The sequence below is a fragment of the Panthera tigris genome, chromosome A3, assembly GCF_018350195.1.
Source record: "Panthera tigris isolate Pti1 chromosome A3, P.tigris_Pti1_mat1.1, whole genome shotgun sequence".
Taxonomy (NCBI): domain Eukaryota; kingdom Metazoa; phylum Chordata; class Mammalia; order Carnivora; family Felidae; genus Panthera; species Panthera tigris.
In genome coordinates this window covers 1,374,073-1,399,119 of record NC_056662.1, presented here as the reverse complement: position 1 = coordinate 1,399,119, position 25,047 = coordinate 1,374,073, and the positions used below count along the sequence as shown (strand labels likewise).

The following is a 25,047-nucleotide window of genomic DNA, read 5'->3' as shown; positions in this document are numbered from 1 at the left end:
GCCGCCAGAGCGCGGAGCGCGGCGCGGCGGCCGGACCTCGGGACGGTGAGCGCTCCGGCGGGCGCGGGCGCGGGGCTCGGGGCGCCTTCGTGGGGCGCCGCCCGGGCGCGCCGGCCCCGGCCTGCTGACGTCAGGAGCGCGGCAGGTGCCCGCTGACGCCGGGCTGGGGCCGGCGGGCTCGAGGTGGCGCCGGCGCGGGCGGGGCGGGACGCAGGGCACCGGCGGCGCGCCCGGCGGCCCGGCCGCCTCTGGGAAATCCGAGGCAAATGCACCCCGGTCGCCGCCGGCAGCCCGGGCGGGAAGCCTTGGGGGGGGGGGGGCGGGGGGAGGGCGACGGGCAGGGGAGGGCAGGGCGGGAGCGGCCGGGCTGGCGGCCGGGCAGGTGGCTGGGCGCGCTCGCGGGCGCGGGCCCCGCGGGTCAGCTCGGGGACGGACGCGCCTCCCCGGGGTGCAGAGTGGCGGCGGGCCGGGTCCGGGAGGAAATCGCCAGGCGCAGAAGTTTCTCGCGGGCGGCCGGGCTTTGTTCGCGCGCCGGCTGCGCTAAAGACACCCCGCGGCGGGGGCGCGGGCGGAGCGCTGGGCTTTGGGGCCGGCACGCGGGGCTGGTCCCCAGCCCGGGCGTCGCCGGCCGGCCCCTCTCCCGCCCCACCACGCCAGGCGCGGGTACCCCGGCGCGAGGCGCGGGGCGCGGCGGGGAGCCCCCGGGCGCCCGGGTGCCAGCAGAGGGCGGGGAGGGGGGATGGAAACGAGGGTGCGGACCCGCCTGAGGCGCCGCGGGGCACCGTTGGCCCCGGACCTGGAGACCCGAGGCAGGACGAGCCGGCCGGCCGTGCGGACCCGAGCGGGGCTCCGCGGGGTCAGCGCCACGAGGGTAGAGACCGGCCGCGTGCGTGCGCTCCCTCGTGGGCGGCGGACTGGGTGGAGGGGCCTGTTCCTCTCCGCAGCCGCGGGGGAGCGCAGTAGTTTTCCACCTGAAGGAACCAGCTTCTCAGTCGCCGCTTCCCGCTGTGCTGTTTGGAACCTGGGTTCCTGCCGTCAGCCGAGACCCTGGCTCTGGGGAGCCGGGCTGGGACCCCGCCACCCGGGAAGATCTCATTCCCTGTGCGGCCCGGGTCGTGGCCTTCAGAGGAGAGAAAGTGTCTGGTTTGAGCCGCTGTGTGTTGGAATCTGACAATATCAGTAATGCTCACGGGGGAGAAGCTGTTTGCTGAGCAGTCGAACGTGCCAGGCCCGGTGCTAAGTGCTTTGAGCGTTATCTCATGTAAGCCCCCCAACAACCCTGTGGAGTAGGTACTACCACTCCCATTTCACAGATGAATAAACCAAGGCACTGAGGAGTTAGGTGACTCGAGCATGGTCACACCGCTAGCATGTGATGGAGAGGTTTTCATCCAGACTTGGGTGCCTCCGGAGCTCTCACAGCTCTCACATGCTGGTGGGGAGAAGGCAACCCGGGTGACCCGGCCTGACACAGAGCAGTGTCCCAAAAGGTGGGCCCGTGGCTAAGGGGACTGGAGCATCCGGCAGGGATGGCCAATGCCCACGGATGCAGGGAGAGGAGGGAAGGGCCCCTCTGGCTGGACCCCCGTACTCCGGGCTGCCCTGCCTCAGTACTGCCTTCCTGCTGGACAGGCCTGGTGGACACTACCTGGAAAGTTTTTATGGGGCTGCTTACCTCCTGGGTGGCTGTGACCTAATCCGCCCTGGGTGTGGCCCCTCAGGCAGGTGCCTGGGCGGGTCCCGACACCATGGTGAGGTGGCCGGGGCCTGGAGGCGGGGCTTGATGGTGGCCCAGTGAATGGAAGTCTCGGGGCTGATGTTCTGTCTGCTGAACACCTGATTCTGAGGGATTCGGCTCAGAGAGTCTGGCTCTCCCCAGTCTGCAGTGGACCCTCGCCTTGACAAACCGCTGCTGCAGTCTGGGCTCTGGGTCCACGTCCGGCTTCTAAACGATGTAGAAGTCTCCGCGAGCGGTGATCCATTTCCTGGGCCAGCACTGCTGAGCCGGTGTCAGTGCTGAAGCTCGCTGGGGTGGTTTTGGTCCGGGAGGCCTCCCCGGGTTTCCGGCGGGTAGCAGAGAGGCGCCCGGTGCTCGCGGTCGGGAGGGGGCTCGACAGCTGGCCCGGCGCGAACCCAGAAGACCCGCCCGGCCCCATTTCTGCTTCCTCTGTTGTGGACAGAAACCACGAAAATATTCCCTCCTGAGCCACGTGGCCTCCTGTTCTCAGGCATGGCAAAGAGCCCATTGTCTGCTTTTGGAAGGGGATAGACAATAATCCTCAGAAACCCAGCTGCTTTTGTTCTGGAACATTGAGCTGCTTGTCTGGCCTGGGCCTGGTCATGGTGAGCCCACTTCAGGGCAGGCCCGGGGCTCCACCATGGCAGGTAATCGACAGGCCCACCAGGCCCCTGCCCGTGGGTGGGAAGGAGGCACCAGCTCAGGTCTCTGGGGACCAGAGCTCGTGTGTGTGTGTGTGTGTGTGTGTGTGTGTGTGTGTGTGTGTGTGTGTCCGTGGAGCCCGGGGCCTGCTAGCAGGGGAGGAAACCGGCCTTCTGGGCCCCGGGTCGTATCCCCTCCTCGGCTGGTCATGGGGACTCTTCCTGCTGTAGGCCCTCAGCCTGCTGTTCTCAGATACCCCTCATTTCCCCTTTGTGGCCACGGTGCACCCCCTCCCACCAGCATTACACAGAATTAGCCTCTTGAACCACATTTCTTGGGGCTGGTGGACACTTTGCACAACCTCATGCCTTTTGCAGACGGCGCTCACAGCATGGCCAGGTGTGGCCCACAGAAGCCCAGGCACAGGGTGGGGCTTGTTCTCCAGGGCCTGGCCGCTCTGCTCGTGGCCGCCCAGAGAGTCATAGGCTCCTGGGCTGGGGAACTTCGAACACGTCCTCTCCTCCCACGGGGGCCCCCTTTCCTCATTGGCTTTTTATCCAGGAAGCCTTGGGGGTACCCGAGGCCACGTCCCTCGGCTCAGTGCCCTTTAGGGCTTGGGACCAGCTGAGCCGAGGGTGGTGCCCATTGGGCTGGTGTGGAGTCCGTGCATTTGGTCCTGGCGGTCTGCCTCTCAGCAGGTGCTCTCAGCCTGGTACTTGGGGCCCCAGGCCTCAGAGGCCACCCGGACACGGCCGAGCCCAGCCTGTGCCCCACCCAGCACCTCCAAACCCTATGAGGGCCCTTCTGCCAGTTTCCGTTTCTCACGAGCCCCAAGTGGTGCCCAGACCCACCTGAGAAGAGGCTCATTCCCTCCTCCCCGTGAGGCCACGCTTATGTTTAAGTGGAGAAACTGAGGCACAGAGAGTGCAGAGAAATCCACCACTGCCCAAGGTGGGAACGCTTGCCTGGCTGCAACGCATCCTATCTTCATCCCTCCAGGGATCAAACGTGGGGAACTGGAAAGACCAGTAAACTTGGACTCCCCTCTCTCTGGCTCATCCGGCCCTCCCCACACTCCTGCCCGCTGGTGGGGACAAGGTGGGTGCAGGGACGTCCGTGAGGACAGCCCCAAGGGACAGGTCCTTGGCTCTCTCCCAGCCTTCATCGTTGACCTCCATGCAAAGTGGCCGGCTTCCTGCTCACCCTGGGATGCAAATGGGGATGACCAGCCCAGATCTGCCTGCCACCTGCAGTCTGCCCTCTGAATAGCTTTGGCCTCATTTTCAACAAGTGAAAGTCCCCTCCTCTCCCTCAGTCAGAGGACAAGACACCAAGATGGACGTAGGAGACCAGAAAAGAGAGCTGCCTGAAGACCTCCACAAGTCAAGGGGTGAGGGCCCAGGGTCATAGGGACAAGGCCCAGGGCCCTAGGGGCAAGGGCCCAGGGTCACAGGGGCAGGGGCCCAGGGCCACAGGGCAAGGGTCCAGGGTCACAGGGGCAAGGGCCACAGGGGGAAGGGTCCAGGGTCATAGGGACAAGGCCCAGGGCCCTAGGGGCAAGGGCCCAGGGTCACAGGGGCAGGGGCCCAGGGCCACAGGGCAAGGGTCCAGGGTCACAGGGGCAAGGGCCACAGGGGGAAGGGTCCAGGGTCATAGGGACAAGGCCCAGGGCCCTAGGGGCAAGGACCCAGGGTCACAGGGGCAAGGGTCCAGGGTCATGGGGACAAGGCCCAGGGCCCTAGGGGTGAGGGCCCAGGGTCACGGGGGCAAGGGTCCAGGGTCACGGGGATGAGGGTCCAGGGTCACAGGGCAAGGGTCCAGGGTCACAGGGCAAGGACCCAGGATGCAGGGGGTTAGGAGGGAGAAGGGGAGGGGACAGGGAGGGGACCCACGTGCAGGAGCTCAGGCAGAGGCCACCATGTGGTGTGGCCCATGTCACAGTGGCGTGGGCTGTGGCTGTCAACCTCAGAGCCATCAGTGCAGAGAAGGGGACCTACCGGCCGGAGCGCAGAGAGGAAGCAGAAGTGACACCAGTGTGTGTGTCCCCGGCTTCCACGTCCCCGGTGAACGGGGTTCAGGATGGAGCCTGGGAGCGCCCCGGCCCCTAACAGGAAAGGCCCCCCTGGGGCGCTGGCTGGGCCAGAGCCAGACTGAGCCGGCAGGCGAGGACCAGTAGCGCCGGGGGCGACCTGCGTCCTTCCCGCCCGCTGGGTTTGCGGGCAGCCTCCACGTGGGGCGTGGGTGAGCGCACAAGGCCCGAGCCGGCAGAGGGGCTTGTGGGTACTAGGGCTGCTGCAGCCCTGGGTTGAGACCAGGACCCCGAGCCTCCCACACAGGGGCCCCCGGTGCTCACGCTGCAGCCGCTGGGGCCGGCGGGGCGGGGAGGAGATGCACCTGGAGTTCTTGGAGCCGAGTGGCTCGGACTCGGAGAGCCGTGGCTGTTGGCTGGGCCGGTGGAAGAGATCTGCGTTGTCCTCCTGAGCCAGCTCTCACACACACACACACACACACACACACACACACACACACACGTGCGTGCGCCGCCACGCCCTTGCCCCTCCCACCGGAGCCCCAGGTGCAGAGCCTCTGTCTGGAGTCTCCAGGGACCCCGTTGTCCTCGCCGCTAATCCTGGGCACCTAATCCCACAGGGCGCGTCTCCTATGGGAGCAGGCGGAGGGCCTCTGGCAGTAGTGGGGAGGCTCCCAGGGACCCGGGACAGGCCTGGAGGACGGGATAAGGCCCCGGACAGCGGCTCCCTGTGAAGGAGCTGCCTCCTCCCTGCACAGCTGGAGGAGGGGGATGCTTTGTCTCTCCTCTCGGGTCTTGGGGAGCCCTCCAAGCGTCCTGCGGAGCATCTGGTGGCCTCAGATGCGCCTCCACAAGGCTGAAGGCAGCAGAGCAGCAGGGAGGGACGGCCCGGGCACCAGACGGAGCCCCCCCCCCCCGTCCGCTCCAGTCGCGGGGGCTCCTTCCTGCTGCCGCCACCGTTTGGGGGTCATGTGGCTGGGGCTCCCATGGAGGCCTTTTCCCTCATCCTGGGCAACGCACATGGCTCCGTGGTAAAAGGACCCCCCTCCCGAGACCGGGGATCTCAGAGGTTATGTGTGCGTGGGAGAGGCCTCAGAATGCTCATGACCTGTGACAGTGGCGGGCATCCTGCCAGATCCCACTGCCCTGAAGCCCTCCTCTTGGGGCCTCTGCTGGCTCTCGCAGCCTGTGCTGTGGTGATTGGTAGCGGGCAGTTTGCGGCTGCCTCTTAAATGGCTCCCGGGTGTAGGGGGGCTGTGAGCTCCTGGTGGATGGGACAGTGCCCCGGGGGTCCCCAAGCCCCGCTGCCCAGCACAGCCTCACGTACAGCAGGTGTCGGTGTAGAACCACCCGCCGCGGCGGCCCGAATTCTCCAGAGAAACACAGTCAATAGGAGATATTTATATATAAGGAGATTTATTATTAGAAACTTGGGCTGCTCAACTGTGGAGGTTGGCAATTCTCTAAATGTGCAGTCGGCAAGCTGGAGACCCGGGACACATAAAGGTGCACTTCTGGCCTGAGGGCCGGCAGGGTGGGCTCGAGACCTGAGAAGAACAACGTGCTAGTTCGAGTCTAAAGTCAGGAAAAAGCCATTTCCCAGTTCAGAAGTAGCCAGGCAGAGAAATTCAGAGAAGGGTTAGCCCTGCCGCCCTATCCCGCCATTCGACTGGCTGGACGAGGCCCACACACCTGCATTGGGTCCACCGGTTCAGACGCTACCCTCTCCCAGAGACACCCCTGCCCACACACCTCGTGGCCCAGGTTGACAGGTGGAATCCACCATCATGCTGCCCTTGGCTCTGAGGCCGTGGCCGTGGCTCTGGGCCAGACTCTGAGCGGTGGTCTGGGTGGAGGAGGGGGAGGAGTCGTCAGGAGTGAGATGCCCTGGGGTCCTTTGGGGTGAGGGTACCTGCGGGCTGTGCCTGGAGCCCCCGGGGGGTGAGGGCGGCCTCGCGGCCCGTCCCTCCCGCTGTGGGGTCTGTCTGCCCCTCGGCTCCCCGTCGGCCGGCCTCCTGCGTCCACACGCTCCCTCCTCCGCCGTCCGGCTACCTTGCCCGGCCCCTCTGCACCAGCGCCAGTGAGCACCTTGGCACCGGCTGGACCCGGCTCAGCAATGCAGTGAGGCCCGATCGGCAGGTGGGAAGCCGACACCCGTTCTGTACAAACGGTTCCCAGCGGACAGAAATTAGGCACCTGTCACATGCTCACAGGGCCTCGGGAGCAAGGCTTCTCCGAGCGCAGCTGTGATGTCTGGCCCTCGCCTCCACGTCCGCACCACAGGGCTCGGCCCGTGCGGCCGACTGCTGTCGTGCAGGACCCCGTTCTCTAGCAGGCCTCCGCGGTGACGTGTCGGGCCTCGGGCACACACAGCAAGCTTCGGCATGGCCGTCTGTGCATCCACCCCCAGGCTTTGGCACACGATAGTGTCCAGGCAGGGCCTTGTGAGATCCTGGCACGAACTCGGAAATGTCCTTTGGAAGCCCCATGATGCTCGGACTGTCCTTGTGGCTGTGAGATTCCAGGTGTCGTGGAGCCTAGACTCGCTCAGGACCCCGCCGCCTGCCTGCCGGCGGAGGGATGGTTCCAGGCAGCACCCGCTCCTCGCTCACGCCGCAGTGCCAGGAGCGCCGGGGCCACCGGGAGGGCCGGCCTCCTCATTCCCCATCCAGAGCGTCCGTCCGGAAGGGTGAGAGCCGGACAAAGAACTCCAGACTCCAGGAGGCACAGGAAACCTGGGGAGGAGCTGCAGGCGTAAGGTTGCAAAGGCTTTTCCACAGGGTGCTGACCTGGCCGCGGACGGCAAGGAGAGGTGGCCGTGCCCGCCGCAGTCAGCCTCCTGGCGGAACCCCTGGAGGAGGCGCCAGGGCCGGCGGCCCTGAACGCTGCTGATAATTCTTCCCGTGTGCGGGTGGCAGCCACAAGTGGGCCGCCGGCCAGCACCCTGACTGGCGGTTCAATTTGCCAATTTAAATAATGGGATGCATAGGATTTGGCCTGAGCCTTATACACTCACGTCTGAGGTCCGTCCACAGTGTTGGTGCAGGTGGGATTTTCCCACTGACTTGGGGCTGCTCGTGGGTGCTCGCTTGTGGCTTTTGATTTCGATCTTCTTGTGCCCGGCCCCAGTCACAACAGCTGGCTGTCCCGCCGCCTCCTGAACCCTGCTGTGGGCCTGATCTTTCTGGGCCACCTGCCCGGCGTCTCTCCTGCAGGGCGGGGCGTGTGAGGCGAGCCCAGAGCTGGGGCAGCAGGTGTCTGCCCGCGGCTGGTGTCTTTGCCACTTACTGGAAACACTGACCCACGAATAATTCCCGGGGCCCCATCCCGGCCTGTCATCCACGCAGGCTGCTGGCGGCCTCCCTGAGCTCCCCGGGGCCCCTGCTGGCCTTCACCTGGTTGAGGTTCCTCTGCTTCCGGGCCTGCCCCAGACGATGTGTGCATTGTGCGTGCAAAGGTGCAGATGGCTCTGTGTGCACATGTGGACCCGCACGCACGCGTGTGTTGGTGCATCTAGAGGAAAGCACGCCACGGCGACAGCACAGGCTGGCCTCTGGGCCGTGGCATTTCGGGGAACGTCCGGCCTTCGTGGTATCCCTCCGTGTGTCTGTTTCGGCGGCCCGCCCGTGCCGGGGCTCGTGCTGGCTGCTCTCTTCTGCGAGGCTCTGCCGTGGTCCGGGCGCCTGTGCTGCGTGGGCTGGAGGTGGCCCCGTGGCCATCAGCTGCAGCACCCGCCCCGCCTGTCCTGCAGGGTCCCCAGGAGCTGCCCCCTCCCCGCTCTGCTCACAGCGGAGCCGGGCCTGCAAGGCTGGGAGGCGCTACAAGTAACTAGCAAGGCGCCCGGAACACTCGCGGCCGCCGCGGGACGACGTCGCTGTCCCTGCACGGCCTCGGGACTCGGCGTGGATGGCCTGGCGGCGCCCCCTTCACGGGGAGCAGCCAGCCCCGTGCGCGAACGCCACCATCAGTCGGGGTTCTTTCAGCACGGTGTTGGCGAGGACGGCCGTGTCGCACGCCCGCGGCTCCCGGGTGTCTGTCAAGCTCGGCCGCCCCACCCCCTCAGGCCTGTGGCCTCCTCGGTGCCGGGCCACACGCGACAGCTTGTGGCGTCCTCGGCGGCTGCCTTCGCCAAGCTTCCCAAACCGGGGGCTTAAAGCCGCAGGACTTCAGCCTCTCCCGGCTCTGCGGGCCAGAGCCTGAGGTCAGCGGGCCTCGCGCCGTCTGGAGGCTCCAGGAGAGGGTCTTCGTGCCCTGGGGGCCCCTGGCCTCCTGGTGACTGCGTCTCTCTGCTCTTGGCTCCCGTTGTCACGTGACTTCTCTGTGTCTTCTCTTCTAAGGACCCTTGTCACTGGATTGGGGCCCACCCCAGTCCAGATGACCTCATCTCAAACCATTAACCACGTCTGCAAAGACTTTTTCCAAATAAGGTCGCACTCAGTGTCTGGGCGGACACTGGCTGTTTTGGGGAGACCCCCGTTCGCCCAGCGCAGGGCCCGACGAGGCAGCGCCCCGTAACCGGGTGCCTGACGGAGTCTCAGCCGGCGAAAGTGGACGGGAGGCAGCTCTGGACACCCTCGTCTCTGCGCCTGGTGGGGGCGTGGGTGGGAGTGAATCCCTGTGGCCTGATGCTCTGGGTCTGAGGACGCGTCGGGGTCCTGAGTCACCAGCAACGGGGCCCCAGCCCTGGGGGAGGCCAGCAGGCGGCTCCGGGCCTCCGAGCACAACCCCGTGATGTTTCCCGTGCCTCCCACGGCGTGAGGCTCCCCAGGATGGCTGGGCTTCAGAAACACTCTGCATACAAAGTGGCCCGGCCCCAAAGGTGAAGGGAGTGGCAGTGTCCTGGGGCTGCCGGACGGCAGACCGCAGACCGGATGCTGACACAGCAGGTGTTGAGGGTCTTAGTTCTGGGAGCAGGATGCCTGGGACGGAGGTGCGGCCGCGAGGGAGCACCTGCTCGGGGCCCCTCTCCCTGGCCGCGGGACAGTGTTCTGTGCGCACGCGGTGTTCGCTCTGTGTGTGCCTGAGTCCGAACGCTAGTCACAGTGAACTGGGGCCCGCACTGACCCCCGAATCTGACCTCAGTCACCTCTTCGAAGGCCCTGGCCCAAACACGCCCCCGCTCTGAGGGGCTGGCGGTCGGGGCTGCAGCACGCCTTCCTTGGGGAGGACACCGTCAGCCCCGAGAAGCAGAGACTATGTGGGGTTTGCCAGAAGCAGCTGGGCTACGGGGAGGGTCCGGTGTCTTCTCCCGCAGGGAGCGCGAGCGGGCTGACGGTTTAGTTCTGGCGGGAGCGCCGGCCGCGCAGGGGGGACGCCCGGAAGCCACCGTGCACCGGGCAGGGCGGGGTGGGGGTGTGGGGGCCGGGAGGGAACGGGGCTGGGCTGGGGCCTCGGCGGAGAGGAGTGTCTGCCTTTCTCCTAACCCGTCCGCGTGGCCGCACACGTGCTTTGCGGCGACATCCTGAGAAACGTGCCGTGGGCAGCGAGCACAGCGGCCGCAGAACGAGCCGGGCCAGCTGTGGCGCCCTTTTTCCCTCCCGCGTGGGCCGCGCCCTCCAAGTGCTGGACTGCAATGATGTCCCCTTGGTGCTGAGGGCACGGAAAGCGAGCGGGGTGTGAGTCTCCTGCGGAAGTGAGGCAGGACGGTCAGTGCGGAGACCGCGTCCACACGGGGCGGCCCTCCCAGCGGCAAAGCGCACGGCTCACGCCGGCCGGGCACAGGCTGGGGGGGGTGGGAGGGGGATGGTGCGGGCCATCTGACTCCGTCCCGCTGTGCCTCAGCCCCGCTCCCCGACTGTGGCTCGCTCACGTGTGTGGGTCTGGGAGGTCCGGCCCCGGATTCAGAAGGGGGCTGGCCAGGGAAGGTCAAACCCCATCAGACTGGGTAGCGGACAGCAGAGCCATCGGCTGCCCCGAGGGACCGGGCACGGGGTGGGGGGTGGGGAGGGGGACACGCTCCCGGCGATATCCGTGCTCCGAGGGCAGATGTAAGCTTTCTGACCCGGAAACTCTTCTCACAGGACGAACCGGCCCCCGGAATACCGTTCGGCGGCTTCCGTGGCCGCCCCCGGGACCCCCCCCCCGGGCGGAGATGCCTCAGCGCTCGACGGGGGACAAGCCCCCGACGTCGGTGCCACAGCTGGTCCTCCCGAGCCCGCCCTCGGCCGCGGACGGCGGGAGCGGCCACAGCCCCCCCAGCAGGCGGGCGTCCCTCGGCTCGCCCCCCAGCCACGACGCCCTGGGCTCCTGCAGCCAGCCGCTGTGCCAGCCGCCGGCCGGGAAGCGTGACCCCCGGGCGGCCCCCGAGACGCGCCGTGTGGCTGCGGGGCCGCAGAGCGCGGCGTGTGGCTGGCGGGCCTTCGCGCCCGAGTGCCTGCGGGCCTTCAACACGCCCAGGGCCTTCCTGCTCTTCCTGTGTGCGGCCGCCTTCCTGCAGGGCATGACCGTGAACGGCTTCATCAACACGGTCATCACCTCCATCGAGCGCCGCTACGACCTGCGCAGCTACCAGAGCGGCCTCATCGCCAGCTCCTACGACGTGGCCGCCTGCCTGTGTCTCACCTTCGTCAGCTACTTTGGGGGCACCGGCCACAAGCCGCGCTGGCTGGGCTGGGGCGTGCTGGTCATGGGCGCCGGCTCGCTGGTGTTCGCGCTGCCCCACTTCGCCGCGGGCGCCTACGAGGCGGAGGGCGCCGAGGGCCTGGGCGCGTGCCGGGCCAACCGCAGCCTGGCCTGTGGGGACCGCGCCTCCGGCCTGTCCGGCTACCGCCTGGTCTTCATGCTGGGCCAGTTCCTGCACGGTGCGGGTGCCACGCCGCTCTACACGCTGGGCGTCACCTACCTGGACGAGAACGTCAAGTCCAGCCACTCGCCCGTCTACATCGGTGAGTGGGGTCGCAGGGGAGGCAGCGGGCGAGCGCAGGGGCTGGCGGTGGTCCTGGCCGACCTCAGCCTGGCCCCTAGCACGTCTTGGGAGTCCGGGGGGCGCGCGCAGAGTAAGTGGGCCCGGGGGCTGGCTCGTGCCCCGGGTCAGCCAGGCGCTGCCCTGCTGCCCCCGGGACTGGGCTCGAGCCTCACGCTCCCGCTGAGACACCCTCGTTTACGGGGAGGGGGGTGTCAGATTTCGGGGTTTTCAACCTCGTGGCACCACGTCCCCGCGTCCCTCCTGCCAGGCCAGGCTTTCCCAGGGAGAGGTGCTCGGGGACGCGCGCGAGGGACCGGCTGGCGCTCCAAGGCCTGCCCTGACCCCGTCAGCTGGCCGCAGCCTGCTCGTTCCCACCTCGGACTCTGTCCCTCTAGTCACCTAGCGGTGCCGAACCAGGGACGTTGGGGTCTCCTTAGTCCAGCGACGCCCTGGTGGGCCTGTGATGCTGCGTGGAGACAGCCGTGGCCTGGAACATGGGCTCTGGGGGTCTTTGCTCTTCCGGGAGAAAGGGTCCAAATAACGTCTGCGGTCGGCTCGGCCAGGAAAGCTGTAAAATTTTTTTTAAATGTTTACTTATTTGAGAGAGAGAGAGAGAGAGAGAGGGAGAGAGCAAGCAGGGGAGGGACAGAGAGAGAAAGAGGGACAGAGAATCCCAAGCAGGCTCCATGCCATCAGCAGAGAGCCAGACGCAGAGCTCAAACTCACGAGTCATGAGATCGTGACCTGAGCCAAACTCAGATGCCCACCCGACTGAGCCCCCAGGCGCCCTAGAAAAATCTTCAAAGCAGCCAGATTTCAGACTCCGTGAAGGCCGCCCCGACGTAAACCCTGGCCCAAAGGGTCCGTGTGACGGGGGCAGATAGGTGCAGACACACGGAGTGGGGGGCTCCTCGCAGGTGGGCTTCTGAGTGTCAGTGGCTCACGAGCCCTGGGGCAGTGGACGTGGCCGGCCTCAACCTCTCTGCTTCTCCCCAGCCATCTTCTACACGGCGGCCATCCTCGGCCCCGCCGCTGGCTACCTGATCGGAGGCACCCTGCTCAACATTTACACAGAAGTAGGCCGACAGTGAGTGGCCCCAGCTGAATCTGCCCCACGCGGACAGCACCTCGCCTGGGCGGTGGCTCCCTCAGAGCAGGACACACAGCAGGAAGAAGCTGGGCTGGCCCTGCTCTGGTGGCCCCAGGGTCTGGGGTCTGGGTCGGGGGCGGCCCTGGGGTCTGGGGGGGCTGGCCCTGCTCTGGTGGCCCCGGGGCCTGGGGGTGATCCCCAGGGTCTTGGGAGGGCTGGCCCTGCTCTGGCGGCCCCAGGGTCTGGGGTCTGGGTCGGGGGCGGCCCTGGGGTCTGGGGGGGCTGGCCCTGCTCTGGTGGCTCCGGGGCCTGGGGGGTGATCCCCAGGGTCTTGGGGGGGCTGGCCCTGCTCTGGCGGCCCCGGGGTCTGGGGGGGGTCCCCAGGGTCTTGGGGGGGCTGGCCCTACTCTGGCGGCCCCGGGGTCTGGGGGGGGTCCCCAGGGTCTTGGGGGGGCTGGCCCTGCTCTGGCGGCCCCGGGGTCTGGGGTGGTGGTCCCCAGGGTCTTGGGGGGGCTGGCCCTGCTCTGGTGGCCCTGGAGGCTGGGAGTCCCTGATTGCAGGCCCTGGGGACGGAGACCTGGAACCAGGCGAGACCAGTTCACCAGTTCTCTGATACCCTTTGTGGGACTGAGAGCAGATTTCGTGCTGCCAATGTGAGCTTCTGTGTGGGGTTTTCCACACCAGGCAGGTCTCTTCTGATACCCGTTGGGGGTCCTAAATTCAGCTCAGGTCTGACAGACTTCCCAGGGTCAGCACAGACCCCACAGGTGAAGGCTCAGCCTTAGGAGACCACCGCCTGCAGACGCCAGCCTCAGGCACTGGGTCCCCACGACTTCCGTCCCGCCTGGCTACAAATCGGGGTTCCCATGGCCCCGTCCTTGGGTTTTGTGAGCGGCTAGGACAGCTCCCAGGCCTCAGGAATGTGCTTTACGCACCAGATTACCGGTTTATTAAGCAGATTACGACCCAGGAGCCGCCAGATGGAGGAGGTGGAGAGGCCAGGTGTGGGAGGGGGTGCCGGCTTCCGTGATGTGCAGTGCGCCACCCCAGCACCCCCTCCCCCCCCCGGAGCCCTCCAATCCCCTGGGCTAAGGTCTTTCAGGAGCAGCGTGCGGATGCCCGGCGTGGGCGCCCTGAGTGCACGTGGGCAGGACGCTGACCCCAAGTGTCTCCCCCCACAGGACGGAGCTGACCACCGAGAGCCCCCTGTGGGTCGGCGCCTGGTGGGTGGGCTTCCTGGGCGCGGGAGCCGCCGCCTTCCTCATCGCCATCCCCATCCTCGGCTACCCCCGGCAGCTGCCAGGTGGGTGCGTCGCTCCTCTGTCCTCCTGGGGGGGCACCCCTGGGGAGTCCGGGCCCTTCGCCTTCGGGGCGAGGCCACCGTCCTGCAGGGCCAGCCCGGCCACGTGCAGCTGACCCTCAGGCGCCCCCAGGCCTGGGAGGGGGGAGCCTCAGGCAGAGACCTTGGTCCCGGCCACTCGCCGACGTCTGTGTCCTTCCAGGCTCCCGACACTACGTGGTCATGAGAGCGTCGGAGACATGCCGGCTGAAGGACAGAGGCCACGAGGCGGCCAGCAACCCCGACTTTGGGAAAACCATCAGAGACCTGCCCCTGTAAGGACCTTGTGGGCGGCGGGGGGGGGGGGGGGGGGCTCCTGCCCGTGCCCATGTGTCCTGCAGACCCTTGGGGGGCTCACACATGCCGGACCTTGACCCCAATCTAGGAGAGTCCGCGTGGCCCCTCCAGGGCCGTGGTGAGCACACAGCTTCTGAACCTCCTTTGTGGCCCCATGGACTCGAGGTCTCAGCCCCGAAATCCGGGCTGGGAGATTCAGAGCTGCACACAGAGCCGGTGAGGGACGGTCCCGAAGGAGGGTCCTCAACCTGCTGTGTCCTCTGTCCTCTGACCTTTTCATTAAGGTCACCTGCACGTGCCAGGGTTCCAGGCTCGTGCCCTCTCTCTGCCTTGAGGCCTCTGATGACCCAGGAAGGGACGGGACTGTCTCTGGCCCCCTGCCCTCACTGCCCTGCACCAGCCCCCACTCCTCATGTGCTCCCCTCCCTTGCGTGAGACCTGGTCTGTCCCCTCTCCCTTGGGTGTGGCCTGGTCTTGTTTTGTGGGCTTCATGGACCCCTGGCCTGTTCTGGTCTCAGGGAGACTCGGGGCCCTGGGGGTGGGCTCCTGGCCGCCCATACCCTCTTCACGGGACCAGGCATCGCACAGGGGGCTCTCGAGGGAATGGGGAAGGAGCCCCCGGACGGCCTCCAGCCTGATTCCTCGGCCTCGCTGAGTACTCCCCTGCCCCCCGGTAGTCTGGAGCCGGAGCCCAGGAACGGCCGTGTCTAACTGGCCTCGTGGGGCCAGGGGCTGTTGGTGGCAGGAATGAGCCCTCGTTGCCTGCCTTCGCCGTGGGGAGGGTGGAGGGGCGCCGAGGCCGAAGGTGGCCTCCGGGGAAGCCCCGGAGCTGTCTGCTGTCCCCGTGGAGAGGAGGCAGGGCCGGCGTGCTAGGGGTGGAAGGTGGACGGGCCTGCCTCACTTCGGGCTTTGTTCTCCTGCTTCCTGCTTCCTGTGGGGCCACCCAAGAGCTGCCCGCTCAGCAGGGTGCCCCAAGGCAGGTAAGCCGCCAGGGGCCGCACTGGGCAGGGGCGCAGGAGCGTCTGTGTGAAGGCCGGGTCGCCCCATCTCCCAGCAGCCACGGGGAGGCGCTCTGAGCTGGAGCAGGGCCACCAGTGCCCCACACGCAGCGCTAGGGACCCAGCACGTCAGCAGCACTGGGGACAGAGGGCCGAGAAGAGGTCTGTGTCCAGGCTTAGTTCCCTAGCCAGTTGCCGGTAATAAAATAAATCCTGGAACGTGTGCCCTCTGTTAACATCACGACTAGTTCTCCGAGCAAATTCAACACCAGATTTTAGCAGAGCCACCTAGAGCCTGGGACGAAGTCTGCACACCCTGGGGAGGGTCACCTGCCCCCCCCAACCCCAAGCCTAGCCGAGCGCCCCGAAGCCTGGGCCGATCTGAACAAGACCCAGGGAAGGGGCCAGCCAGACACAGGGCGTCCCCCACACAAGGCAGGACCTGCGAGCCCCAACAGAGGAGGTCCCGGGAGGCGCCGGTGCCCCGGGCCCCCCCTGAGCCCCCACCCGCCAGCATCCCTCTTCTTCCCTTCATGGACATGGGACCCAAATAATTAACCAAAAAGCATTGTTTTCAGTCTCCCGGCTTGAAAGTCAGTTTTGCATGTGTGTCGCTCTGGGGCGGGGCAGGTGCCACGAGCCGCGTGGAGCGTCTTTCCTTCGCCTCCTCCTGGCCGCCTGCTCGCGTGTCCCGGTGCAAAGCCTAGTCACGGCTGCACCGCACGTGCCTACTTTCCAAGATCCAATTGCCGGCCTGTGGCAGGTGCCCCGAGATGTGAGCAGGGACTCTGGGCTCCCTCCCGGTGTGAGCACGACCAGCAGCGGGGTCTCCGGGGCCGGGGCTCACGAGGACGGGCTTCACGTGTGGCACAGCCCTGAGCTGCAGACCCGGAGAGCGTAAGCCCCGAGGGCCATTTCAGAGCCGGCCCCCACGGCGGGCTGAGGGTAGTCATTTAGTTCCAGGGTTTGCTTTCTCGTAGGTGCGGGAGAGGGAGGCGCTGCCCTGCGGTGACCCGGGCTCCAGAGAGAACCCTGCCCCCAGCCCACATCACTCCCCGGGGCCAGGGACAGAAGCGTACCGGTCGGCACCTCGGTGCCCAGGTCCAGGCACCTGCCGCCCGGCGGCTCCGGGAATCGGGAAAGCAGGCGTTAGAGCCTCAAGTGCGGGCGGCTGGCTGCCCCCCGAGGCCGAGCTTCCGAACTTGCGGACCCCCCGTGGCTGTAATTTCGTTCCCACTCCAAGCGTCGTGCCTCCACTGCCCCGTAAGGACGGTGTGCTGTGTTCTATGCTGCATGTGTGGTCGGCACACCCGGGCGCCAGCCCTGCTCGGCCCGAATCCCCGACAAGGTGCAGAGCAGTCCGGCCAGAGCCAGCGGCCCTCGGAGAAACGTGCTCACGCGAGGGCAGGCGGTGTGGGGCAGGGCCTGGCGCCCAGCCCGTCGCTCGGGGCGGGGACGCAGGTGGACAGCAGTCAGAGCCCGCGTCGGGCGCTCACAGAGATCTCTCCGCTTCTCGGTGAGACCTGAGGCCGAGAGCGCCCCGGGGCCGTGCAGGGCTCCCCGTCCTGATCCCCAGAGGGAAGCAAGGCCGGCCTCACTGAGGAACGGGCAGGTCAGGTCCGAGGGGCCAGGGCTGAGGTCCTTCCTCAGGATCCCTACGACACCACCCCCAAAGTACACACCAGCCGCGTCCACCCAGAGGCTCCTTGGAGGGCCCCCTGTGCCCCCTTCTCGAGGGCTGGTGGCTGAGAAAGGATCCCAGCCTTCAGTGCCGGTCCCCATCCGTGGGGACCTGGCCAGTCCTGGACTTGGGGACAGCCGCCTCCCCCAGCCCCCGGCTCCTGACTCCCCCCACCGCCAAGTGATTCCACGGTGGTGTGGTTGCTCGGGGTCTCTCCCCGCGCCAGAGCTGAACTGTGGCGGAGGCGGTGAGGAGGTTGATTTAGCGGCTTGCTTTCCTGGAGCTGGTTCTCCGCCGGCCTCACACCCCGTCCTGACCGCCCTGGGGGAGACGTGGAGGGCCCCCCACTCCCCAGCCCCCTCTGGAAGGGCACTTCCTCCCTGCTCTGGCCTGCTCTGACCCTCTGTCTCTTCTCTCTCGTCTCCCCATCCAGCTCCATCTGGCTCCTACTGAAAAACCCCACGTTCATCTTGCTGTGCCTGGCGGGAGCCACCGAGGCCACACTCATCGCAGGCATGTCCACGTTTGGCCCCAAGTTCCTGGAGTCCCAGTTCGGCCTGAGCGCCTCGGAAGCTGCCACCTTGTTCGGTGAGAAAACTCGCTGAATCCTCGGGGTCCTCTGACTTTTCGTGAGTTCTCGGACGAGTGAGGGGTCTCCGGAGTCTCTTTTACAAGCGCACGCGGCTCCTGTGCACGCGAGGACACGCGGGCGCGTGGTCCTGCGGGGAGGCCCCCGGAGCGGGTGCTGGGCCGTGCGCAGTGTTGCTTTGTGGGTCCGATGGTCCTTCCCGGGAGGTGGGAAGCGTGCTGACCTCCTGGGGGGGCCCGCTCTGGCCGGGAGGGTCCGGGGCGAGCTCGTCGCCTGTGACGCCCACTCACCCCCTCCAGCGTCCCTGGCTTGTTGCAGAAAGGGTTTGGCTGGTGGCACCCAGACCCTCAGGCCCGGTCGCACCCGGGAGCCAGGGGGCCGGCGTCCCAGGATTTCACGGGACCGTGGGGTCGGAGCCCCGGGACCCGCCCGGCCAGAGACATTCTGTGGCCAGAGCCAGGCTGGGCCCCCCAGGAGAACGAGGGCCCTGCTTAGACCCCCTCCTGCTGCTGCCCAGAGGGCACCTGCAGCCTCACGGAGAACACACCAGGCGGGACGCGTTACCAGACGAGGGGTCGATGCCGGGCCGTGCCAGACGTGGCGTGGATCCTGGCCGGGAGGGTCAACACCCCGTGTGGAATGTGGGGACGTCTGGGCAGCACATGGGCCAGTGCAGGCCGCCCCCCAGGCCTCGGGGTTCTGTTCCGGCACGGGGCTTGGGCATTGAGTTAGGGACCCCGTCCCCCTATCTAATGCCCCCAGACACCCCTCCTTGCCTGGCCTCTCGGCCCCATCCACAAGCGCCTCCCCTTTCCCAAAGCGGCCCCTCCCTGTGCTCACATTGTCCCAGAACGGCCACCTGCTCTGGGGTCCCCCGGGCTGCAGCCCAGAGCTGGAAGGGGTCCATGTCCTTGCTGGAAAGGCAGGCCCACCGAGCCCCACACCTGTTCCACCCCGTCCCTGGGACGGCCTGGGAGCTGCGCGCCAACCAATCCCAGCTTCACGTGAAATGGCGCGGGCCACGGATTTCTCGAAGGTGGCTCACGGCTGGACTCGCAGAAGCTGTGGTTTTCTGGGGAGCACAGTCCCTGGGCGGCCTCCCGGTCAGGCGGGCAGCAGCAGCGGGCTATTGGCCTCTCGCCCTCCCAGTCCCGCCCCGCCCCTGCGGCCCCGCAGGCCCTCACCGAGCACGTCCCCTCTGCCGCAGGGTACCTGGTGGTGCCGGCCGGGGGTGGCGGCACCTTCCTGGGTGGCTTCTTCGTGAACAAGTTCAAGCTCCGTGGTGCGGGCATCATCAAGCTATGCCTTTTCTGTGCCCTGACCAGCCTGCTGGCCATCTTCGTGTTCTTCATGCACTGTCCCAACGTGCCCGTGGCGGGTGTGACCGCCAGCTACCACGGCGGGTAAGGACCGAGAGGTGCCCGGGAGAAGGGGAGAGCCCAGCGCACCCGTCGGAGGCCCCGGTGGCCCCGGGGGATGGCGGCGGTGGGGTGGGGACTCGGTCACTGTTTGGAGAAGGTCAGGGCTAACGGTCGCTGAAAGACAGCCCGGCATCGGCCCTTTGGAAGCCCCGGGCTCCGTCCCAGCCCCAAGCCCGGGGTTCCCATCTGGAAAACGAGACTCCGCTCACCCAGCCGCTCTCCACGTGTGGACGTGGAAGGTGGCCCAGGGTCGGCTCCCGTGTGCGACCGACTCACGGGAACGTGAGAGCGACAGCCGGTCAGGCTAATATCTGAAGCAGGCTGTGACGGTGGCCGCTGGGACGGGCGGCCCCTCTCAGGGACTCCTGGTGCCGCTGGCGGGTCGGGACCGCAGACCTCACAGTGGCCGTGGGAGCACTGTCCCCCGACAGGACCGCCACGGTCCCCCCACGAGGACCGTGCTGCCACGGGAGGGAGGCAGGCGGGCCCTGGGCCAGCTCCCAGGGAGGGTGCTGAGGGAGGCGGGAAGGGTCCGGATGGGCATGGGGTCTTCCATCTGAGTGGAAAGAGAAGGAAGCCCGCGCGTCCGTGATGGCCACCGTGTGCACGCGCCCCTGAGCCGTGCAGGTGCACAGCTGCCACCTGAGGGGCTGGCGCCCCTGGGGGGGGGGGGGGCTTTGGCCCCGTGCGCTCTGAGCCACCTGCCCGTCCAACCACCAAGTCGGGGGAAGTGCACCGCGCACACGGAGAGCAGAGCGGAGCGCGGTTTGCGTGGCGTGAGAACGCCCAGCGGGTCCACGGGCAGGAGGCAGGGAGGGGAGCACCGGGAACCGGAGGCCGTGGCTGGGGGCGGGGGGGCGCGAGGCCCCCGGCTGGGCTCCCCACCCGGCCCCGGCCCCACCGCCCCCCCTCGTCTGCCGCCCGCAGCCTCCTGCCCCAGGGCCGCCTGGAGCTGACCGCCGCCTGCAACGCGGCCTGCGGCTGCCGGCCCGAGCTCTACAGCCCCGTGTGCGGCTCCGACGGCCTCACGTACTTCTCGCCCTGCTACGCGGGCTGCCCGGAGGCGGCCGAACCCGGCCCCGGCGGCCAGAAGGTGAGCGTGGCCGCCGCCCCCACCCCCCCACCCCCCACCCCCCCCCCGTGCCGTCCGCGCCCCGGGAGGGCCCCTGCCCCTTCCTCCGGTAACCCGCGCTGTTTGCGCCCCTCAGGTGTACCGAGACTGTAGCTGTGTCCCTCAGAATTTTTCCTCTGGTTTTGGCCATGCCACTGCAGGGAAATGCACCTCAACTTGTCAAAGAAAGCCCCTCCTTCTGGTTTTCATATTCGTTGTAATCATATTTACATTCCTCAGCAGCATTCCTGCGCTCACGGCAACGTTACGGTAAGCCCGGGCCTGGGTTTCGCTCAGGCCCAGAACCTTCCCTTGCAGCACGCTGCGGTGGAGCTCTGCAGATCCCGCGGGGTACGTGCCGGGCCCCCCACACACCGCGGCAGGAGAGAGCCAACTGCCTCTGTGAGGTGCTTGCCACCCGGGGAGGTGGCCACGCAGCCTGGGGCGTGGCCAGGACTTGGCTGCTAGCGTGGGGGGTGTGACTTGGCACACGGCCCCACCTCCCCGGGCGCTGACGCGGCCGTCTCACGTTTCAGGTGTGTCTGTGACCGGCAGAGATCGTTTGCGCTGGGAATCCAGTGGATTGTGGTTAGAACTCTAGGTACTGTGCCCTGTGAGGAAGCCACGTACAGTTGTGTAGTGCGTTCGCTGCACAAGGGCACCCGGCCTGTGTCTCCTCACGCCCGGCGGGTGTGCATTCGGCTGGTGCCCGCTTTGGAGAAGGACGCCATCCCCTCACCGTCCACTAGGGGGACCCATGGTCATTTATTTGCCTTTTCCTCATTAGCACAGAGGCTCCAGGGGAGTCGCGGGTGATTCGGCACCTCCCCCCCTGGTGCCAAGTCCCCAGAAAGGAACATTTACGTCCCGTTCGCACCCCCCGCGAACACCAGTGGCTGACTGACGTCACCTTTCTGGGTCTCTCGCTGCCCACCCGCCCCCTCTGGCCCCCGCGCGGGTTGGGGTCCTGAGTGAGCCTCTTTCTGCAGGGGGCATCCCGGGGCCCATCGCCTTCGGCTGGGTGATCGACAAGGCGTGCCTGCTCTGGCAGGACCAGTGTGGCCAGCAGGGCTCCTGCTTCGTGTACCAGAACTCGGCCATGAGCCGCTACATGCTCATCGCCGGGCTGGTGTACAAGGTGAGTGCGGGGGCGCGCTGGAGGGGGGCGGGGCCCCGGGGCCCCCGGGGCCCCGGTTCCCAGAAGCGGCCTCCTTCCCGGGGCCCCGGTTCCCAGAAGCGGCCTCCCTCCCAAGTGAGAGCCCGTTGTGGGGCCCCAGCCCCACGAAGCCCCTGCCTGCCGGGGCCTCCCCCCTGCCGCCGGCCCCGGACTCCGGTCCCCTAGGGCTTTGCAGGGATGAGACCCCGCTCCGTCCTGCGAGGGCAGATTCTGGCGGGCCTGTCCGCGTCTGGGGGCAGTGGGGGCGGGGCTTATGGACCCCTGAGCAATTCCCGCTTCCTAACCTTGAGGTGCCTGGGGCACTGGCCCACCCTCCGCCCGACCCTGGGAAGAGAAACTGCCTGCTTTATCACGTGTTTCATGTCGTGTGGGGAGAAGCGCGGTATTTATAGTTTGAATTTTCCCCCGATGGGAGGAAGGGACACGGAACCTTCACAATAAAGTGAAATCCTGCGGCCAGCCTGTAGGAGTGTCTCGATTTTCTTCTGGGGGGGGGGCTGCTCAGGGGTCTCCCCCTTGCCTCACGTTTGTCTGGAAGCATCTCGGGGATGGCGAACCCTCAGCCCCCTGGGCTTATCTCCACACGGATTAGCATAATAATAGCCACGTGTGAGAAAGGATTTGTGTGACCCCAGAGGAAGGCAAGGGGTCAGTCGGAGGGGGACATGGCTTCCTGGGAGCTGCCCCCGGCTTTTCCTCTGTGCCCCTGTGCCCGGAGCAACAGGCCGGTACCCGGGCCGTCTGTCCACCCAGACGATGAGCCCTCTGCGTCAGCACAGCGGTTACGGTGGCTTCTCAGGTCAGTGTTAGTTTCAGCAGACAGGTTCCGAACGCGCCCCCTCCCATCCCTGCGCCAGAGTGGACACGGGTGCCACGCTTATCAGGCTGGTGATGCTCCCAGAAACGCTAAAACCCAGCATCCGCACGTTAAAACACACACGTGTACAGGGGCGCCTGGGGGGCTCAGTCAGTTACGTGTCCAACTCGGGGTCAGGTCGTGATCTCGCGGTTCGTGGGTTCGAGCCCCGTGTCGGGCTCTGTGCTGACAGCTCGGACCCTGGAGCCTGTTCGGATCCTGTGTCTCCCTCTCTCTCTGCCCTCCCCCCCCGCCAAAAATAAACAAACTTTTTTTTAATTACAAAAAACCCTGAAGATCTTTATTCCTCAGTTTTGGGGGCCAGAGGTCCGAAATCCGCACGTCAGTTCCTTCTGGGGGCTCTGACGGAGGGTCTGCTCCAGCCCCGTCTCTGCCTCTGTGTCGCGTGGCCTTCCCCTGGGTGTCTCTGTAAAGCCACTGTCTCCTTGCTCCCACGAGGACACCTGTCACTGCAGGCAGGCCCACCCGACACCCAGGATGATTTCATCTCAACCTTCTGAACTTAATTACACCTGCCAAGACACCGCTCCAACGATAGGCTCTGGGGTCGACACGGGGCTCTTGGGGGGGGGCACTGTTCAGCCCAGGACGAGCCCCCCCACCCCATCCAGGGCCAGTATGTTGTCAAATGCTGGTTTTCATTCCCTCACTGACAGTATGGGTGTCCACGCAGGGGCGGGTTATGCAGGAAAGACGGGTCTTCTCTCCGGAAGCAGGGTCCTCGGGACCTCGGGAGCAACCGGGCCGCCTGGCCTCTTCCTCTCTCCCAGGTGCTGGGCTTGCTGTTCTTCGCCGCCGCCTGCCTCCTGTACGAGCATCCGTTGGAGGCTCCCAATGGCCTAGAAGCTTCTCTGCCCAGCCAGTCCTCGGCCTCCGACACCCCCATGGACCTCCAGGACGCCCCCTCGGCCCTCCAGCTCCAGAGTGACATCTGACCGCCCACCCGTCCGCCCAGGGACCCGAGCCAGCTGCCTGGCACTTCCTGCAAGCGCTGTCTGATTTCTCCCCAGAAGGGCTGACCCCTTGCCGATTGATACCCCAGGGCTGAGGACCCTCCAAAAATCTCTCCTAGGATCCTGAGGGTACTAAGCTGGTGGGGGCCGCACGTCCGAGTCTCAGAGACGCCGAAGAGAAAGAACGCAAGGCATGGGGGGACGCGGCGCGCCTCCCTCCTGGCCCCGGGGGAGAGTGTGACGGTCCCTCCGGCTCAGGAAGACCGAGGCCCCGCAGCCCAGCCCTTCTCACAGTCCGTGAACGGACAGAGCCGCGTGGCACTGGATTTTGCCCGGGGGCCTCGAGAACCCCGGACGCGTCGACAGCCATGATTTTCAGTCTCTCTATGCGATCTGAGCTGCACTGTTACAGAAAGTCCAGAACCACCTGCCGGCCGGTGTGAAGCTGCAGCCGCCGGGGGTTCGTAAGTCACTGTTCTGTCCTGGAGACTGGAGAAGCGTCTGTCACTGCCGGTGGCTCGCACACGGGGCTCGTGCTGCTCCCGTTCATCGTGGCACCGTCGACACCGCGGGGTGGGAATTACAGAGCACTGACCCCCGCCGGGGCGTGTCACCGGCCGTGCTCCTGAACGGGCCTCATTCGGCGCATCTGGGGACCGGCCTGGCCCTGACTTCCTGTGTCTCTTCTGATGCGGGGCAGCTAGGCAGGCGGCCGTCCCCAGAGGCACGGTCCCTGCTGTCCCCTCCCATCCTCAGAGCTGCAGCGGGACGGGACGCGTCGCAAAAGCAGATATTTATGGACCAATATTTTGCAGAACCTTATTTATAGAATTTGTTTTTTACCTGCTCGTGTGGTGGGCGTAGCGGCCGGCTCAGCGGACATTCGTGAACTCTGCCTGGAGGAAACTGGGACTCCCATGGGATGTTTGCGGATGTCCTCAGTTAAAATTATGTGTAAATAAATATATTTTGATATTTAAAGCAAACCTCTCTGGCCAGTGTGTTTTCTTTCTACGAAGGTGCAGAGTTTGATGTTTGTACACCCCCTTCGTGTGGGTTTTTGTGAGTTTGCGCCCCAAAGCCAGTGTCGGGCTGCCCCGGGGACGAGCGCTCTGTCGGCCCTGCGCCCTCCCGGTTGGCCTCTCGCCACCCGCCTCGCCAGTGACCCCCGTTGTGCCCCAAGGGTCCCCTCCCTCGGGGGCCCAGCGCCAGCTGGGTGGGCCTGAGCCCTCAACCCAGGTCCCACTTTCCTGAGTGACCCGCAGCACCAGGATTCAGATGGGGACGGCCGGATTCAGCAGGTAGCTCAGGAAGAGTGTGCGTGTGTGTGAGAGGGGACATAAAGGGACACCCCCCCCCCCCCACTGCGCTTTCTCCCTGGGTATCCAGATCTGACGCAGTCCCTCCCAGGTGGAGCCCAGAGAGTCCACAACTACGGCCCGGGGGGCCCTGGGGGCAGCTCACAGGTGTCCTGGACACCAGTCTCACCAGCCGGCCCACGTGGGCCCACGTCCCGGATGGCCTTTCCTTCCACTCCCCACGCTTGAATCCTGACCCGGCCGCTTCCGTTGGCCAAGGTTTACGTGGTGAGCAGGAAACAGCCTCCCTGGCCTTCTGGACCACGTTCGAGAATTGACGGGGCACCTACTGTATGCCAGGCCCTCTGCTGAGCGGTGGGGAACGGGGGAGACACTGCCTGAGAGGTCCCCACGGCAAACCCAGGCCGGGCGGGAGGGCCGCGGGCCTGGGGACACACAGCCTGGCAGGGGCGCTGGGACCCTCTTAGGTGCGCCAATGCCCTCTCCCCGGAGGAGGAGGCCCTCAAACCCCCTTCATCCTGGCGGACGCTGGTACCTCTGGATTCCCTCCACCCTGTCTTTGCCCTCGAAGAGGGTCCAAGCTGGGGTGGTGCTCACTTAAGCTCGTGTCTTTTTCTAAGCAGCTTTATTGAAATACGAATCACCCACTTAAAGTAAACTAGGGGCGCCCGGGTGGCTCAGTCGGTTAAGCGTCCAACTCTTGATTTCGGCTCAGGCCACGATCCCAGGGTCATGGGATCGAGCCCCTTGTCGGGCTCTGCGCTGAGCACGGAGTCTGCTGGGGGTTCTCTCTCTCTGTGTCTCTGACCCTCCCTCTCCTCCTCTCTCTGAAAATAAATAAATAAACGTAAAAAAAATAAGGGAAAACTCAGTGGGTCTTGG

General features: G+C 66.4%; 1 protein-coding gene across 1 annotated transcript; it reads left to right on the top strand.

Moving 5' to 3' along the window:
- On the top strand, positions 1 to 23,832 carry SLCO4A1 (solute carrier organic anion transporter family member 4A1). Its single transcript, XM_042979973.1, has 12 exons — positions 1 to 45; positions 10,430 to 11,293; positions 12,310 to 12,400; positions 13,585 to 13,706; positions 13,906 to 14,017; positions 17,152 to 17,306; positions 18,515 to 18,710; positions 19,656 to 19,821; positions 19,937 to 20,109; positions 20,376 to 20,440; positions 20,829 to 20,977; positions 22,664 to 23,832. Exons 2-12 carry the CDS (start codon positions 10,501 to 10,503, stop codon positions 22,826 to 22,828), a joined length of 2,187 nt encoding a protein of 728 aa, XP_042835907.1. The 5' UTR covers positions 1 to 45; positions 10,430 to 10,500; the 3' UTR covers positions 22,829 to 23,832.
- The last annotated feature ends 1,215 nt before the right edge of the window (positions 23,833 to 25,047 follow it).

Coding starts and splice junctions, on each gene's coding strand:
- SLCO4A1 (XM_042979973.1), top strand. CDS start 10,501: ATGCCTCAGCGCTCGACGGGGGACAAGCCCCCGACGTCGGTGCCACAG. Junction 11,294..12,309: donor CCACTCGCCCGTCTACATCG/GTGAGTGGGGTC, acceptor GCTTCTCCCCAG/CCATCTTCTACACGGCGGCC. Junction 20,441..20,828: donor GATTGTGGTTAGAACTCTAG/GTACTGTGCCCT, acceptor CTCTTTCTGCAG/GGGGCATCCCGGGGCCCATC.